The following is a 17,171-nucleotide window of genomic DNA, read 5'->3' on the forward strand; positions in this document are numbered from 1 at the left end:
GACGGCGGCCCCAGCTGACGCGCGGGCTCCAATCGGCGCCCCGCGCCCCCCGCCCGCCGCGCCCGAGGCTCTGGGGCCGCAGCTGCTCGGCGGCTGGACTCGCCGCGGCCCTGCGCCTCCGCCCGCCCGGCCGCGCCCCCGGGGGCCATGGTCGCGGGGCCCTGCGCGGGGGCGGCCCCCAGCGCGGCGCTTCATGGAGCGGCCCCGGCCCGGCCGCCGGGGGCAGCGCGATCCCGCGGGGCCCTGTGAGCCCCCAGCGCCACGGCACCATGGTACGCAAGGCCCTGCCTGTCCCCCCGCTTATCCGCCCACCTGCGCGCTCTGCCCTCTGGAGCGCACGGCCGGCCGGCTCGGGGTGGAGGGATGTGAGGGATCTTACTCCTATCCGGGTCTCCCCGACCCCTTCTCTGGGTCCTTGCGGGCTGGGAATGCGGCGCTCTGACGCGGCCGTCGGCGGGCAAGGGGTTAAATTCCTGGGGTTGGGGCCTGGGCGCGAGAGGCTGAGGTCCTGCTAGGCACTGGCGGAGGGGGGCGCTTCTCTGAGCCCGGACGGCACCGCCCTCGGACTGGGTGATGGGGGGAGGGAGGAGGTCGGATTCCCGCCTGGGCCTTGGGCCACGTGGGCGTTGGAGACGCCCTGCCTGGGGATTCGGGGCTCCTGGGCCGAGCGGAATGTGGGGGACGCCTGCAGCTCCGGTCCAAACTCCTGTGTGACCTTGGGCCGGTCTCCCGCCCTCTCTGGGCCTGTTTCTCAGGAAGGACGGATGGCCTGAGTTGAGAGGAGGCTGGCATAGACACCTCCTCCCTAAAAGGAGGAGGCTGGAAGTCATGAGCCTGTGCCCCCTTTCTCAGTCTGGGCCCACCCACTGCTGCCCAGCGATGGAAGGATTGACATGGGAGTAGGGTGTGCAGATGGATGCCCAGGTTTCATTCTAGGGCCTCCAGGGAGACGCCAGGGCAGGGTAGGAAGCTGGTGGTTTCGTGACAGTGAGGCAGGGTACCCCTTGGGAGTAGAAGGCTCTGACCACGGTAAGGCAGCCTCGGCAGGTGTCCCTGGCACCTGGCCTTCCCCCAGCCTGGCTTGGGGGGAGGGTTGAGGGCATGAAACGCCCTGGCAACGGAAGTGCCTGACCACTCCCCTGGTCTTGTATCTTAGCTGGGCTGGCCTGGACTTGGAGGTGGGGTGGGTGGCTGCAGCTGGCACAGCCAGATGGGGAGGGGCATCTGCAGCTTCAGGGAACTAGCACATCTGGCCGGAGAGGCAGACACAGCTGGTGGCCCTGTGTGGGAGGTACCAGGCTAGGGGGTAGCCGCACACTGCTGAGGGGCTGCCAGTTATGGACTTAGGCGGCATCTATGTGCCCGGTCAAGGAAGTCCAGTCAGGCTGCCTGGTTGTAAGGTTCTTGGGCCCCTCAAGGGCCAAGGATGGTGCTGGCTTGGCTGGGAGTATTGACTTGGAAATGGAGTCTTTGGGGCAGCACTACCCCTTAGACTAACCCTTCTTCCCCTGCTGAGGCCAGAGTGATCCTCACTGGATCCTAGGACCAGATCTGCACAAGGGAAGTGTCGGGCATTGCCCTTGCCCCATGGCAGGCAGGCACTGGAGGGCATTCTGTGAAGGGGGAGCAGTGGACCAGGACCCTGTGCCCTAGGGTGGGTACCCCACAACAGGTCTGACATTGCCAAGTCCTTATCCAAGCCACTTCCCCACCACTGCCTGGCCCCTGGAGGCCCTGAGGAACCCCTGTTACAGCCAAGGTGCACCCTGACCCCTCACTGACTCGCAGGTGGCAGCAGCTCTGGGAAGGAGGGTGCAGGTCGCCGGAGGTGGTGATGGGGTCTGGGGAAGCACAGCTGGTCCCCTGGGTGGGAGGGTCCCCAGATGCCTCATCCTGCTTTTTAAGTCATTAAAGGCCAAGAAATACTTCCACGTGGAATAGTGTCTAGTCCAGCACAGATTGGGTGGCCTTAGCAGAGCTAAGAGTCTAGGGGCTGTGCTCCTGCTTGCTGTGGGACCCTCTCATTCTGAGCCTCAGTTTCCCCTTCTATGTAATAGGGGTTGGTCCCAGAAGATGAATCAGAATGAGTCAGTGGATGGAGATGGGAGGGGGTTGGCACCTTATCCCCGTTAGATTGGTTAGGCCTGGACGGGCCAGCAGCCCAGAGACAGAGGAGCAGATGGGTGGCTTCTTGGCTGGGGGGAAGGAGGTGTCGGGGGAGAACTCAAGAGGGATGGTGGTGAGAGAGAGAGAGAGAGAGAGAGAGGGCGTGGGTGCTGTCCTGGGCTGCTGGATGTGAAGGGTGAAACCCAGGGCAGATCTGTCAGCAGGTTGCTCCTGGAGGCTCCCTGAGGCTCATCCCAAGGCCCAGGGCAGATCCTCTCATTCAGGTGACCGGAAGGACTGGCATGAAGGGGAGGGGTGGGCTGTGGATGCACAGGACTGGGGTTTCATCCCAAGGCTTCCAGAGAGGTGCACGGCATCAGGGAGCTGATGTCTTTGCAGTGCAGCAAGGTACCCTCAAATGTAGGAGGGTAGTGACTTAGCTGGCCAGGGCCTGAGGAGGGCCAGAACCTGGAACCTGCGGGGCTGGTCCAGCCAGGCAGGTAGTCAGTCGACAGATGTTAATTGAACATCTGCTGTGCGCTGGACCCATGCAAGGGACTGGGCAGCCTGCCTGTCTGCGCTGCCCACCTTTTGGGGAAGCCGCTGTGGTGCGACCAGGAATAATTACTTTGGGCAATTCACAGGTACTGGATGTGGCCCAAGGGTCTAGGAATCTGACCCATCAGATCCAAGGGCCTCCCTCAGGCTCCAGAAGCCCCCAGTGGTGTGACCTCCAAGATGAGGCCATCTCAGAACCTCTGGGCCTGGACCACACCTGACCTGGGGTCTGGGGGCCTAGTGGGAAAAGGGTTTGGGACAAGCCTTAGGGGCCTCCTGCCTCCAGCATGGTGGACAGGTAACACAGGTAACACAGCTGTGTCCTTTGCCTCCACAGAACCTTTCTGTGGCAGGGAGCTGCTGCCGCCAGGCCTGAGGCCACAGGCAGCAGCCTGGCCCGAGGTCTGGCTGAGGAATGAGGGGACGGCTGGACCTCACCAGCCTCCTCCAACAGGGCAGCAGGACCATGGGCCTGGATTTCTTCACAAAAGCTTCTGCCTCTGCAAGACCTCAGGCCTAGACCTTGAGGGCCGCTGTGGGTGAGCTGAGGGGTTCCCTCAGGTGCTGCCCCAGGGGTGCCGTGGCCAGAGGCAGAGCAGTGAGCCAGTGAGCCTGACCTGTTCTTGAGCTGTTTGGGCTTAGGCAGGCTTGGCTTTATTTGTATGTGAGTGAGTGTGGAAGAGAGAATCCATGGGGCCCAGAAATGCTGAAGGGAGGCCTCTGGGGATGCTTTTGGGGAGACCACCCAGTCCTGGTTTGCTGGGGTCAGCCCTGGTTTTAGCATCAAAAGTCCCTCATCCCAGGAAACCCCTAGGTTCCTGGCCCACCTGGACGGTTGGTCACCCTTGAACCTTTTCCTTCTCCTTTCTTCCTCTTCCCCTCCCCTTCCCGGGACGACTTCTCCCATTTCACAGTGGAAGAGCTGGAGGCCAGGAAAAGTTAACCACTGACCCAGGGGCTGACCTGCGGCCTCAGAAGGTCACGACCAGAGTTTGTGAGCTCTGAGGAACCGCAAACTCGGGCTTGAATCCTGGTTCCCCCTCGTCCTTGCTAGGGCTTCGGCACCTTCCCTGTAACATGGAACCAGGAGTGATGGGTGGGTGGCCACCTCCCAGATGGCCTTGACCTGACCTGTGCCCCCTGCCCCACAGTTGCTGGTTGAGAAGACGACGGACTCACCGGCGGCCGAGTTCTCGCTGGTGGAGGACGTGGCGCTGCACTTCGCCTGCTTGATGGGCCGCCTGAACGAGCAGCGCCTCTTCCAGCCTGACCTGTGCGACGTGGACCTGGTGCTGGTGCCCCAGCGCAGCGTCTTCCCGGCCCACAAGGGCGTGCTGGCCGCCTACAGCCAGTTCTTCCACTCACTCTTCACCCAGAACAAGCAGCTGCAGCGCGTGGAGCTGTCCCTGGAGGCGCTGGCGCCCGGCGGCCTGCAGCAGATCCTCAACTTCATCTACACGTCCAAGCTGCTGGTCAACGCAGCCAACGTCCACGAGGTGCTCAGCGCCGCCTCGCTGCTGCAGATGGCCGACATCGCCGCGTCCTGCCAGGAGCTGCTGGACGCCCGCTCCCTCGGGCCCCCGGGCCCCGGCGCCGTGGCCCTCGCCCAGCCTGCCGCCAGCTGCACCCCGGCCGCACCGCCCTACTACTGTGACATCAAGCAGGAGGCCGACGCCCCGGGCCTGCCCAAGATCTACGCCCGTGAGGGCCCTGACCCCTACTCGGTGCGCGTTGAGGACGGGGCTGGGGCCACAGGTGGCACGGTGCCTGCCACCATCGGGCCGGCTCAGCCCTTCTTCAAGGAGGAGAAGGAGGGTGGCGTCGAGGAGGCCGGCCGGCCCCCGGCAAGCTTGTGCAAGCTGGAGGGTGGGGAGGAGCTGGAGGAGGAGCTTGGGGGTTCTGGCACCTACAGTCACCGGGAGCAGTCCCAGATCATCGTGGAGGTGAACCTCAACAACCAGACGCTGCACGTGTCCACAGGGCCCGAGGGGAAGCCGGGCGCTGCCACAGGCCCTGCCACCATGGTGCTGGGCGGGGAGGACGGGCTGCAGAGACACTCGGAGGATGAGGAGGCCGACGAGGAGGAGGAGGAAGAAGAAGAGGAGGAGGAGGAAGAGGAGGGCGGTGGCAGTGGAGGGGAGGAGGAGGAGGAGGAGGAGGAGGAGGGCGGCAGTCAAGGAGGGGAGGACGATGAGGAGGAGGAGGAGGGGCACAGCGAGCAGGATCAGGAGAGCTCGGAGGGGGAGGAGGAGGGGGAGGAGGAGGAGGAGGAGGAGGGGGAGGAAGACGGAGAGGCGGGGGGCAGGCAGGGGCCGGGGTGCCGTGGCAGCGGGGCAGACCCCCCTCCCCACAGTCGCATGGCAACGCGGTCCGCCCGGCGCCGGGGCCTCCCTGAGCCTGAGGAGGCTGGGCGGCAGGGTGGGAAGCGGCCAAAGCCACCTGCAGGAGTGGCTCCTGCCCCAGCCCGAGGGCCACAGGCCGCTGACGGTCTGGGGGCTAAGGTGAAGCTGGAGGAGAAGCAGCACCATCCGTGCCAGAAGTGCCCGCGTGTTTTCAACAACCGCTGGTACCTGGAGAAGCACATGAACGTGACCCACAGCCGCATGCAGATCTGCGACCAGTGCGGCAAGCGCTTCCTGCTGGAGAGTGAGCTGCTGCTACACCGGCAGACAGACTGCGAGCGCAACATCCAGGTGGGCCTCGGGGTGGGTTCACGGGGCCCACAGGGACAGCCATCCAGGCTGGGCCAGGCTGGAACTGGGCCCTGGGCACCCAGTGTCCTGCTGCCTGCATTGCCACACCGCCTGCAGAGACCAGGCTTGGCCCCCTGGACAGTGGGACCAGCCCAGGCCCAAGGGTGAGCCCAGGGTGGTGAGAGCTCAAGGGATAACGTCAGGGAGAGCTTCCTGGAGGAGGTGGATAGAGCTGGGCTTCAGCACGTGCAGAGACTGCAGATAGGGGTAGAACAAACCGTACCCTTGGCCAGAGGGGCAGAGGGGAGCCCGGACTCAGGAGGATGAGAGTTGTCTGAGCACGTGAGGCTGGGGGACAGCCAGCTCTCAGGAGGGATGAGTCAGTGTTTTGGTAAATCTCTGGGCTGCCGCAAGGCCAGCAGGGCTACCATGTATAATTTCTCAGACTGCACTGCGCAAAAGCACAGATGAGGGGAGGAGGGGTTTGCCCAGAAGGGGGCGCCATTTCCCACTTCCTGCAAAGGCTGAAAGGAGCAAGGGGCAGCGGAGCAGGAAGAAACCCCTGCATTCACCTCTTTGGAGGTACCAGCTGGCCTGGGCCTGGGGAAAGGGACTGGATGAGCAGTTTGGGAAGCGCAGGGGCTGCCGGGGCCAAACAGGGGAGTTGGGCTGGCTGCCAAGCCTTGAGCCAGCCTGAGTCTGGGCCAGCCCGGCCTTTCAGGGTACAGGCAGCACAGGGCCAGCCAGGCTGGTTTTTGCCTTTTCTGATTGGGAGTGAGGTTGGGAGGTAGTAGGTAGGCGGGTGCTAATTGCCTGAACTAATTGCTAATTGCAGTGCCCTGTGGAGAAAGTGTTATCTGGGGGTTACCTGGATTCCTGCCCCACCCTCGTGCCCAACGCTCCCACTTGCCTGCCTGCCGGGCTGCTCTTTGACTCTCCCCGCGCACACACCTGAGCTTCCCTCCTGAAGGGGAAAGACGCTTGTACCTCTTCTGTCCTGGGCACCCTGACCCAGTTTCTGCCTGAGCCCTGGCCTGCTGCAGGGATGGGTAGGACAAGGGCCCAGGAGAAGAGGAGGAGGGGAGTGTGGCCCTCAAGGTTCCCGCCACCGTCTATTGCCTGATAGGCCCTTGTACCTCCTACAGTCCCCAGTCCTTTGGAATCTGTCTCCTTGGGGATCTCCATGGTGTCAGGGCATGGGTCCCAGCAGGGGGAGGCAGCAGAGATAATGGCCCAGCTCTGCCAGGACCTGTTATCTGAGGGACTTCTCCATGAACTGAGTAGCCTCCTCACCCACTGTGGTCCTTCAGCCAGTTATGTGTCTCTTCTTTGTAGAAAGATGCCTTGTTGAAATAAGCACAGAGGAGGGACTTCCTGGAAGAGGTGGCCCCTGACCCTAGTGAGTTCAGGATGAGGGACCCACGCTGGGTGGGTGGGTAGGTGGGTAAGTATTTAGGGAGTTACCACCCCCAACTCTCAGAACATCACATCTGGCTGGTCCTTGGACATCAAGGCCTCTCTCTCCAGCACAGTTGAGGTGGGGAAACTGAGGCCCAGAGAGGGGCAGTGACTAGTCCTAGGTCACATGGTCCTGACCCAGAGCCTAAAGTCTTCTCACCCCACAGTGTGTGACGTGTGGCAAAGCTTTTAAGAAGCTCTGGTCCCTCCACGAGCACAATAAGATTGTGCACGGCTACGCAGAAAAGAAGTTCTCCTGTGAGATTTGTGAGAAGAAGTTCTACACCATGGCTCACGTGCGCAAGCACATGGTCGGTAAGTCCAGGCTGGTGAGGGATGGAGCCTGAGGTCCAAGTGGGCCAGCTGCTGGGTGTTCTGGGAAGCACTTCACAATCCAAGGGCAATATGAAGGGGTGAGAAGACTCCTCGTAGCTGGGAGGTAGGGGGTGGGGGGCTGGTTGCAGTGGCAGGTGTGTCCTGGACAGGCTCTGGGGCCAGGGCTGCCATGCATAGTTGGGCAGGTTGCACATGGCACAAGGACTCCTGGACAAGATGGCAGGTGGGGACCAGAATCCAGCTAGCACACTGCCAACCAGGCTGTGCATCCTGACATGGGGCTGTGTCCACCAGAGCACCTTTTTCTAAATTACATGAAGTGCCATATGGGCTGACACAGGCCCAGTCTCAGTTTGAGGACGGCTGTGCCTCTGATAGGGCTTCAGGCTTCTCTGAATGCAACCCTCCCCCAGGGGTCATACCTGGACACGGTAAGGAGGCCCCCAAGTGTGTTTTGGGCCACTTCGCTGCCTTGGGCATGGCTCTCCCTCCCTTCTAGGTGGGCTTGGCTGGGAGTCTGGTGTCCAGGTGGCCCTCCCTTCTTTGCCGGCTTGGGGCCTGGAGCTCTAGGGAGGGGTAGCCAAGGAGGGGCAGTGTGCCCTGGCCAGGCCTTACCCCCGTTCTCTACCAGACAGTGCTAGAGGCCTCCAGCATGAACTGACTGGGAGCTGGGACCCCGGGGTCTAGGTATCGGCCAGAAGCATGCTGGGTAGCCCAGGATTGGTGGTCCTTCCTGGTCTTGAATTCCCCAGCTCTGAACTCTGAGGGGGGCCCTTCGTGTCTCCAGTTGCTTCCTCCCAGATCTTCCATGGAGTTTGTTCTGGGAGGAGCACAGGTAACTAACTCCCTCTGGATGGCATGGGACCCAAGGCTGAGGCCTTTACACGTGCCACCCTCTGTAAAACCCAGCCACCCTGGAGACCCAAGACCACTTTACCCTCTTTTTATAGAAGAGGGTGCTGAGGCTCGCTGAGGCACACATTGGGCATGCAGGGAGCCAGTGGCTGAGCCAGGATTTGAGCCGAGGCCAGTCCCACTTGAAATCCTTCTATCTTTCCCCGAAGCTTTGGGAGTGAGGCCAGAGGCTAAAGAACCAAGAGGGCCTCCATGCCTGTCTGACCAAACAGAGAGACCTAGCTGGGAGGGAAGGGGCCTCGCCTGGGGGACAGAGGCTACGGGGCAGGCCCCAGGGTAGGTGGTGCCCTGGGAGGCGGGATCTGGGCTGGATCTGGGGGGTGGTCAGGCAGGGGTCCCCTGGGAGGAGCCAGATGGGTCCCCCCGAGATGTCATGGCCATGGTGCCTGCCCTGTAGCGCACACCAAGGACATGCCCTTCACCTGCGAGACCTGTGGGAAGTCCTTCAAACGCAGCATGTCTCTCAAGGTGCACTCACTGCAGCACTCCGGGGAGAAGCCGTTCAGATGCGAGGTGAGCTCCCTTCTCCTCCTGCCCCAGGAGCCATCCTGGACGGGGCAGGGATCAGAGGCAGCAGCTGCTTAAAAACCAGGGGTTGGGGTAGTGGAGTGTAGGATGCAGAAAGAAAGGGGCCCCTCCTTGATGTCTGCCTCCCACTCCATCCTTACCTGTTTGCCCACCTGCACCTCCCCCCACTCCCCTGCCATCCCACCCTAACCCAACCCCCGAAGGTTCAGGGTGGGAAGTCTGCAGGGGCTGGAACCGTGGGGCAGGCTTTCTGGAGAGGTGGAGAAAGGAGCATCTTAGGCAGAGAGATCAGAGATGGAGCTGCAGGTGGGGATGAGGGGGGGCCTTTGGACCAGGAGGAAGGATGGAGGGCCTTAAGCATGAGGGCTCCCTCCACTCTGTGGCCTCTTCCCACTTCCTGACCCCCATTCCTGCCTGGGCCCTGCATGCCCATGGCCTTTCCACCTGTGCCCGTGCACTGCCCCACCCCAGGAGCACCTCGGCTGGCCTTTGCATCCACACCTCCTTGCCCAGGAGCCCCTCCCCATGTGAGTCCTTCCCACAGCCCTGTGGTCTCGGGCCAGCGCTTCCCTCCCTGAAGGCTGTTCCCCGGTCTGCGACGGGTCTCACCCCCTCACCCTCCACCCCGCCCTCAGAACTGCAACGAGCGTTTCCAGTACAAGTACCAGCTGCGGTCACACATGAGCATCCACATCGGCCACAAGCAGTTCATGTGCCAGTGGTGTGGCAAGGACTTCAACATGAAGCAGTACTTTGATGAGCACATGAAGACCCACACAGGTACGGCTGCCCCACGGGGAGGGACTCCACACCGGGCCGGGCCCCCTTCTCCGCTAGGAGGCTCAGCGCCGGCTTCCCTGCCTCCCAAGGTCGTGCGAGGCTGGTACAGGCTGGCCCAAGGTGGCAAGGATCCGAGAGTGCCAGGGCCGGGCCGGGATGGTTCCGTGGACGCCCGGAGGCTGGCCCAGGGCTGGGGGAGGGTGGGGGGCGCGTAGCGGCCCGCCAGCAACTCCCCACGGCCCATCACCACCCACCCCGCAGGGGAGAAGCCGTACATCTGCGAGATCTGCGGCAAGAGCTTCACCAGCCGGCCCAACATGAAGCGGCACCGGCGCACGCACACAGGCGAGAAGCCCTACCCCTGCGACGTGTGCGGCCAGCGCTTCCGCTTCTCCAACATGCTCAAGGCGCACAAGGAGAAGTGCTTCCGCGTCAGCCACCCCCTGGCCGGCGACAGCGCCCCCGCAGCCCCGGGCCTGCCCCCCGCCCCGCCCCAGGCCCTCCCCCTGCTGCCCGGGCTGCCCCAGACCCTGCCTCCCCCGCCGCCGCTCTTCCCCACCGCTGCCAGCCCCGGCGGGAGGCTGAACACCAACAACTAACTGCCTGCCTGCTGCACGGCGCCCAGGACCCTCCACTCGTCCTCGTGGGGCGGGGCGGGGCCGGGGGGGAGCAACACCTCCAGAGTTGGCTGGACACGCTCTGCCCGGGACCCCTGACCCTGGGGGGCTGTGCAGGCCGGCAGCCCCCTGAGCTGGCGGAGGACACCTCACTCCCAAGTGCCCCCTTTCAGCGGCTCCTTGAAGCCTTTACTTTTTGTCTGTTTGTTTGTTTTTTGGAAGTGAAGGAAAAGAGAGGAAACTCTTGACAGCATCCCCCTCCAGGTGAGGGGGGCGCTGGAGGCAGCAGGTACGGGTGGGTGGGGAGGGACCTGGGGAGCAGGTGTGACCGGTCGCTCCGCTGAGGCCTCAGCCAGAGGGGGGTGGCCAGGCCCAGCCCAGGTCACCTTCAGCTGCTCATCCCCGCCCCTTCTGGGCCCCCTCACTCGCCCCTCATCCCGGAGGGTTTGGGGAAAAGTTGGGGCGCCGTCCCCGTTTGGAGGACTTGTGGGCCCACTGTGAGGGCTGCAGATGCTGAGGCAGGGACTTGGGCCCGGACGCCGGGGGTTGTGTGGGGTGGGCGTGCGTGGCGAGGTGTGACGACTGCAGCTGTGCACCGTGGGGAGGGGGGCGGGCGGGGGCTGGACCCCAGGCATTTGCTTTCCCCACGGCATCCCCGACCTGCCCCCGCCTGCACCGAGGGCCCTGGGTCCTGGGGAAGATGTCCCCAGGAGCTGCCGGGCCTCAGGGTGTGGTGGGCCGGGCCCTGGCTGGGCAGACGGGCTGGCTCCCACAGCACCAGCCCCCAGGCACTGCAGCCCAGGAGCCCCTGCACATGGGTGGACCCCAGGGACCAGGACCCTAAGGAGCAGGCTCGGGCAGATGTTCTGAGGTTTCAAGGTGCTATCAGTGGGGCAGGGGGCAGGGCAGCTGTTCACGGAGCAGCCCGTCCCTCACCAGCTGCCCCAGCCGAATCTCCCACTCTAGAGACGTCTGTGTCTGTGTCTGTCTCTGCTCCTGGAAGGCAGCACAGGCCTCAGCCACTCCCTGGGCCTGGCCACAGCCTGCCCCTGGCTGGTGTCCAGCGGCCTCGTCCCTCCTGCGCCTCTGTGCTCATGGGTGGAGCGAGGAGCCTGCATGATCAGGCCCTGGGGGTCGGGGTCGGGGTCGGGGGTACCAGGAGAGCCCCACCCAGCCTGTGCCCAACGCTTGCCCTCAGGAGGCCAGCACTAATAGGACATCCTTTTTTGTTGTCATTTAACGTCTCTATTCCTGCCTTTGAAATGGGGAGGAAGGTTCCATAAGCTACCTGTTTCCTAGTTAAGCTCTTTCTTATTGTTTATACAGTTTTGTCTGTTATACTCTTTGCACCTTAAACCCCTCGACTGCCCCCGCATCACCACCTTCCCAGCATGGCTGGAGTGGGAAGAGGCCTGAGCCCAGGGGGCAGGTTGGGGGGACTGTGGCCCCATCAGCCCAAGGGCTGAGGGGGTCAGGACCCCTCTGACCTCCTTGTAAGGCCCATGGCACTGGGGCAGGGGGCTGGGGACATTTTAATCATCAATAAACGAAGCACTTTATTATGTACAGATGTGGGCAAGCCCAAGGAGCCCGAGTGATTTGAGGATTTAGAATCCAAGCCACGTAGCCCAGGTGGTTCTCTGGGCTTAGAGGGGGCAGTGCCCTGGCCCGGTTGAGTTTGGGGCTGTAGCAGGAACAGTGCCAGCCAGAGTCTACGTCTGCACCCTCAGACGCCCCTGCTGTCCTCTGGGGAGTAAAAGTGGTCCCCTCCCCGAGAGGGGAAAGCTCCCTGTCTGGCTCCGAGTACTGAGGCTCCCCCCACGCCAAGGCTGGGAATTCCAGCCTCTTATGGGGTCAGCGCTGCACCTCTCAGGCTCCTGCTTTACTGTAGCTCTTTTCCTCTCTGCACCCCGTGATCTCTGGGCTTCCATGACGTCCTCAGGGTCCTCCCCTCCCTGCTTCCCCCTTCCCTTTGCTATTTCTAACCTCTGGTCCCAGTGCCTGGCAGCTTCAGAGCTGGCCCACATTTTCCTAAGAAAAGTCTGATCTCCCCGAATGGGCTGTAGGCTGGGACTCCGATGAGTTTCCCACCCCCTGTTGCTGACGCTGGGGTCTCCCACAGGGGCTGGTGGCCCTGTCACCTGGTACCCTCCCTGCAGCCTTAGTGAGCCTAGGGGGCCCTGGCCGGACTGGGCCTCTGGTCCATGAGGCCAGACTTTGACAAGCAGAGGCTGGAGGTGGCTGTGGGGAGCTGGTAGCAAGACCCTGTCCCAGGACTTGGGTCTCCTGTTCTTGTACACTTCCCCTCTCAGGGCACAAGAGGGGTCCAGACAGCAGGCTGGGCACTGGTCAAATGGTCATTGTAGCTGTAGGTGGGCACGACTCAACCCCTCTCCTGGGAGACCCCTACCCCAGCGGGGACAGGAACCCTGTGTCCCTGGTGCTAAATGCTCTCTTCCCCTTGGGCCAGTGTTGGTGGGAGCTCCTTTCTGGCCAGACCACAAAGGTCTGAAGCAATAATGGTACCTCAGCAGTGCCAGTATGGATAGGGGTTCTTGTTTTACCAGCTTTTACATTTCCTTTTTAATTGTTAAAACAAATTAACAAGCACCTGGGTATTGGAGTGAGGGGACTGGGCATCATACCCGCTTCCCAGGGCTGGTGGGGGGAGGGGGCTTGGGGTCGTCACCTCCCACCGGAGATCTGCCAGGGCGTGCCTCTGTCCAGCTGGACTTCTCAGACCATTTGGCCAAGACCTCAAGCCCAGAACCTGGGCCTGCCCTCTCCCCGGCTCCCCTTGTACTCCCCGGTCTTGGGCCAGCTGGAGGTGAGTGGCCAGAGAGATGAGGTGGGCCTCAAGCCCTAGGAACCCAGGCCGGGGGCAGAACCTGAGCCTCCGATCCTGATGCGTTCCACCATGGTCAACATAGCACCCCTCAGGGGGCTCAGTGACAGAACGGCTGTGCCCAGGCATGTGGACCCTTGATGTCTGGCCCCAGAGCGTGCGGGGGACAGCAGGAGGGTGAGGAGAAGAGTGAAGGGGAATAAAGGCAGTACAACTGTCCCTTGGCCCAGCCTCTTCTTTACACATTGCCGCCCTGACTACTGGCTGAAGAGACTTGGACCAGAGCCAGGGTAGTGCGGAACCTGACAGCTTGGCCGAAGACCACATGGACACCCGTGCCCCGAGCATCTGCACACCCGGTCTCCCTCCCTTGAGGGTGGGCTGGGCTCCTGAGGAACCTCCAGAGTCAGGAGGAGCTGAGGTCTGAAGGAGCCAGCTGTCAGCACCGGGGAGGACATCTCAGATGGAAGACAGGTAGCGAACTCCGAGGAGGGAGCAGGCAGCTCTCCCTTCGGACCTCCAAGAATTATCTCACTGGAGCGCTGGCTCTGTGTGGGACAGAACTCTAGGTTGTAGTGACGCGCGGTGATTGAGGCCCCCATGTATGTGGCACTTGGTCCCAGATACCTGGAGAGGGGGATAGCCGGGAAGGGCTAGGAGGGGAGGCTGGTGGGTGGGTTCACTAACCAGCCAGAGAGGGGGTACAAATCCCCAGGATGGGGACATTGCCTTCCACACAGTCCCACATCTCTGAAGGGAACAGGGGCTCGCTCAGGTCACCCTAAAACTGAAGCTTGCTGTCAGGCCTGCGGGCCTGGCTGCTCCTGCAGTGTCTTGTGGGGATTCAGCTTCTCTCTGTTTCCCCTCTTCTACCCGTCCATCTGTGGTCTGTCTGCTGCCTCTCCCCGTGGCCTCCTCCCTTCAACCCCACCGTGCTGTGAGCAACGGCCTGATGCCACAAGCATTATTTTCTATAGAATCCCCGGGAAAATATCTAGTTTTTAAAAAATTAAAGTTTTACTTGGGCATAGTTGAAGAAGCCAAATATTGATACTTCTAGAACTTTCGTTTTCTAACAAAACCCTGCAGTCCCCTGCACCTGCTCCTCTCCAACTCCCGGTAGGCGAGCAGTTCCAATTCAGTTGGTATTTTTGGTGTTCTCATGCTCACAAAAAGCACACCTCCAACGCTACTTTCTTGATTTTTTTCAGTTTTGGGCATCAGCTATTGATGTATTTCTTCATCACTCCCATGACACGCACAAACACTATGCACACAATTTCCCTTCCTCCTTCCTCCCAGCATGGTTATATTATTATTTGGGGTTAGAGTAATATTTAGTGTGTACATTATTATGACTGTGTAAACACTGATCTCAACCAAGCCATATAATAGAATATGATTCCATTTCCTTTCTTGCACAACTTTTTACTTTTGTCTCTCTTAAACGTGATTTGCTTCGGTTTCTATGTGCTTATCACTGCTGCGTTCCCAAACCCTTTGCTATAAATTCAGTTTTCCTTCCAATATGTGCAAACACGGCGGGTGTTCCATCGATTTCCTCACTCTTGTAACCAGGGCGCCGTGCGGCAAGATAACCCTGGAGCGCACACACTGCAGCCAGCTCCCATGAGAAGACTTGAGAAACTGCCTAAAAACATCCCCCAGCCAGTGGTTCCCTGTCCCACTTTGCTGAGACTGTATCCCTTTCAGTTCATTGCAGAGCTCTTTAACTTCTAGAAGGTTTATGTCTTGGTGGGCTCCTTTTTCCTAACCCTAAAATTTACCTTCTCCTCAGGACCACTTCAGGGAATTAAATTCCAAAGAGCTTCTTTCACCCTGACCCAGGAATGAGTTTGCCTGGGTCTAGAATTCAGGCTGGAAATCATTGCCCTCAGAATTTTAGATGCTGGCGCGTTTCTGTTGAGAAGCCCAGCGCCGTAACGTTTAAAAGGATGAAGTGAGATGACAGTTTTCCTTTGATTCGGCTACAAACCCTGGAGTCATGCTTCCTCACTCCCACATCCGATCCCTGGGCACGTCCTTGGGTGAGAACAGAGTGGGTGGGGCAGAGATGACACAGGATTGGCCACGACTTAATGACTGGATAGTTGTTGAAATGGGATGCTGGGTACATGGGACATCAGTATATCATTCTCTCTCTGGAAATACATGCATTTCCCATAATTATAATTTAAAAATAAACAGTGATTCCCCATTTCACTGACGGGGAAAAACTGAAGTCTGTACACTGGCCAGACATGATACCCCCACCACAACCTCTCTGCCCTTATCTCCTACTCACCTCCTCGTTCGTTGTTCACTGGCCTCCTTGCTGTTCCTGGAACATGAGGGGGGCATTCCTGCCTCAGGGCCTTTGCTCAAGCTGTTCCCCTGCTTGGAAACCTCCTCTGCATTGGCTTGAACCTGCTCAGGTGCAGTCCTCTCAGTGAGTCCATCCTGACGGTTCCATTTAAAATTGTGACCACCTCCACCTGTCACTTCCCATGCCCCCTTCCCAGCTACTTGTCACCATAGCAGTTCTCATCTGACACCCTGTATATATTTATATATTTATTTGTTGCCCCCTCCCTCCACTGACGGTAAGCTCCATAAAGGCAGGAATTCTTGCCCGATGTGTTCACTGCTGAATCCTCAACATTTAGAAGAGTGCACAGCAGGTTCTCAATGAATGGATGAGCCACTTGTAAACATTCTAGTAGAATGCCTGGTAGGAAATGAGCGCCATGGAATTCATCATAATCTAAAAATATGTCATTGAGTCATCTGATAAATATAAGTTAATTGTTCAGTCGGTACCTTCTGTCCTGGTCTTTGGAAAATGAGACTCTGACTAACAGACATTTTTTGTTATTTGCAGGAAGCAGCAAGGTAGAAAGGGATTCCCACAGTCTTTGGAGGTAGGCAGATCTGCTTTGAATCCTGGCTCAGCCACTTGCCAGCTGTGTGACTTGACCAAGTTGCTGAGCCTCTCAGAGCCTGGTCTCCTCACAGATGGTTCTTAACTGGAAGTGCCCTGCAGTCCAGGGCCGGGCTGGAGGCCCCTGGGTGAGCCTTTGCCCTTTCTGAAAGACAGACAGGACCACCTCCAGGAACTGCCTGGGTGCTGTGCCCCTCTGGGACCTGCTGGTGGGGTGAGCAAGCAGGTTGAAAGCACTGATCAGAGGGACAGGCAGTGACATCACTGAGATCACAAAACGGGGAGGTGACTCAGTCCTGGCCCAGCCTGAGGCCCCCTCGCCAACCCCTCCTGCCCCCTCAAGCCTGAGGTTATAAACAAGTGACTCAGAAGAATGGTGGGAGAATGCCCCATAACAGTTCACATCAGTGTCTCTGGGGCTAAATTTAACCCACAGCTGCAGCCTCTGGCACTTTGGGAACAAGTTAATCTTGGTGGCTGAGGCTGATGTGTGTGTGCATGTGTGGAGTAGGGGGAGGGTGGTCAGAGGTCCAGAGCAGGGCGTGCATTGGGACCGGCTGTCCCAGACCTCTACCCCGATTCCATACATGCTAGGCAGGGTGCAGGGGCGCCAAGGCTGCGCAGGCTCAGGCCAAGCTTAGTGTGGACCAAGAACCGAGCATAGACAGCTTTCCTGGAACATTAAACTGAGTGTTATGTTTGGTTTTTGATCCCTGGGGCTTTAAATACCTAGAACAGTTGAATCCTATGAAATGAAATCTTCTGGCATGTCTGACGACTTACAGGGTTAAACCCTGTGCCAGTGTACTCGCAGGGACACAGAACCTCGGTGCTTCCGAATCTCAGCAGAACTGAGGCCCTTAAAATTGAACTCGCCCATCTCTTCGCTGTGTAGGAAGGGAAACTGAGACTCAACAGAGTGATCTGGCTTTCCCAGGACCCACAGGAAAGTGGTGACCTTGTTTATTTAAGTACCTTCTTGCTTTCTTGCACAGTCCAAGGAGGCTCTCAGAGCTGGGGCAGAAAGGGGAAGAGTCTTCCCACTTTAAAGTTGAGGCAACAGGGTCCCCGTGCCCAAGTTCATTGAGCAGGAAACCCAAGCACACTGCATCCAGAGGTGGCTGGAGCAAGATACACTCCAAGGAGGAGGACAGAGGCACCTGGGCAGAAAGGCCGAGAAGGCATGAAGGAAGGGAGACCCTGGAAGAGGGACTCAAAGGCTTCCCTCTCCTTGGACTGAGGGGCGGAGCTTGGGTCATCCCCCCCCCGCCCCCGAGAGGTATCACCCAACCAAGGAAAGCCATCAAAGCCTCTCTGTGCTCCGTTTAGAAATGAGACAGCGAGGCCCTCATCTTTCACGGAGGACAGAGACACCCCACCCCCATCCCATGAGC

At 60.0% G+C, this 17,171-nt stretch overlaps 1 protein-coding gene across 2 annotated transcripts; it reads left to right on the forward strand.

The window, feature by feature from the left end:
* Window positions 1-169: 169 nt before the first annotated feature.
* Window positions 170-14,247, forward strand: ZBTB47 (zinc finger and BTB domain containing 47). Of its 2 annotated transcripts, none has more exons than XM_024132320.3 (6): window positions 170-272; window positions 3,816-5,357; window positions 6,983-7,130; window positions 8,464-8,579; window positions 9,230-9,374; window positions 9,636-14,247. In XM_024132320.3, exons 1-6 carry the CDS (start codon window positions 270-272, stop codon window positions 9,971-9,973), a joined length of 2,292 nt encoding a protein of 763 aa, XP_023988088.1. In that variant the 5' UTR covers window positions 170-269; the 3' UTR covers window positions 9,974-14,247. The 2 variants fall into 2 exon arrangements, with proteins under 2 accessions (XP_023988088.1, XP_023988089.1); XM_024132321.3 differs by lacking the exon at window positions 170-272 and adding an exon at window positions 3,060-3,203.
* The last annotated feature ends 2,924 nt before the right edge of the window (window positions 14,248-17,171 follow it).

This window comes from Physeter macrocephalus, chromosome 18 (assembly GCF_002837175.3).
Source record: "Physeter macrocephalus isolate SW-GA chromosome 18, ASM283717v5, whole genome shotgun sequence".
Lineage (NCBI taxonomy): Eukaryota > Metazoa > Chordata > Mammalia > Artiodactyla > Physeteridae > Physeter > Physeter macrocephalus.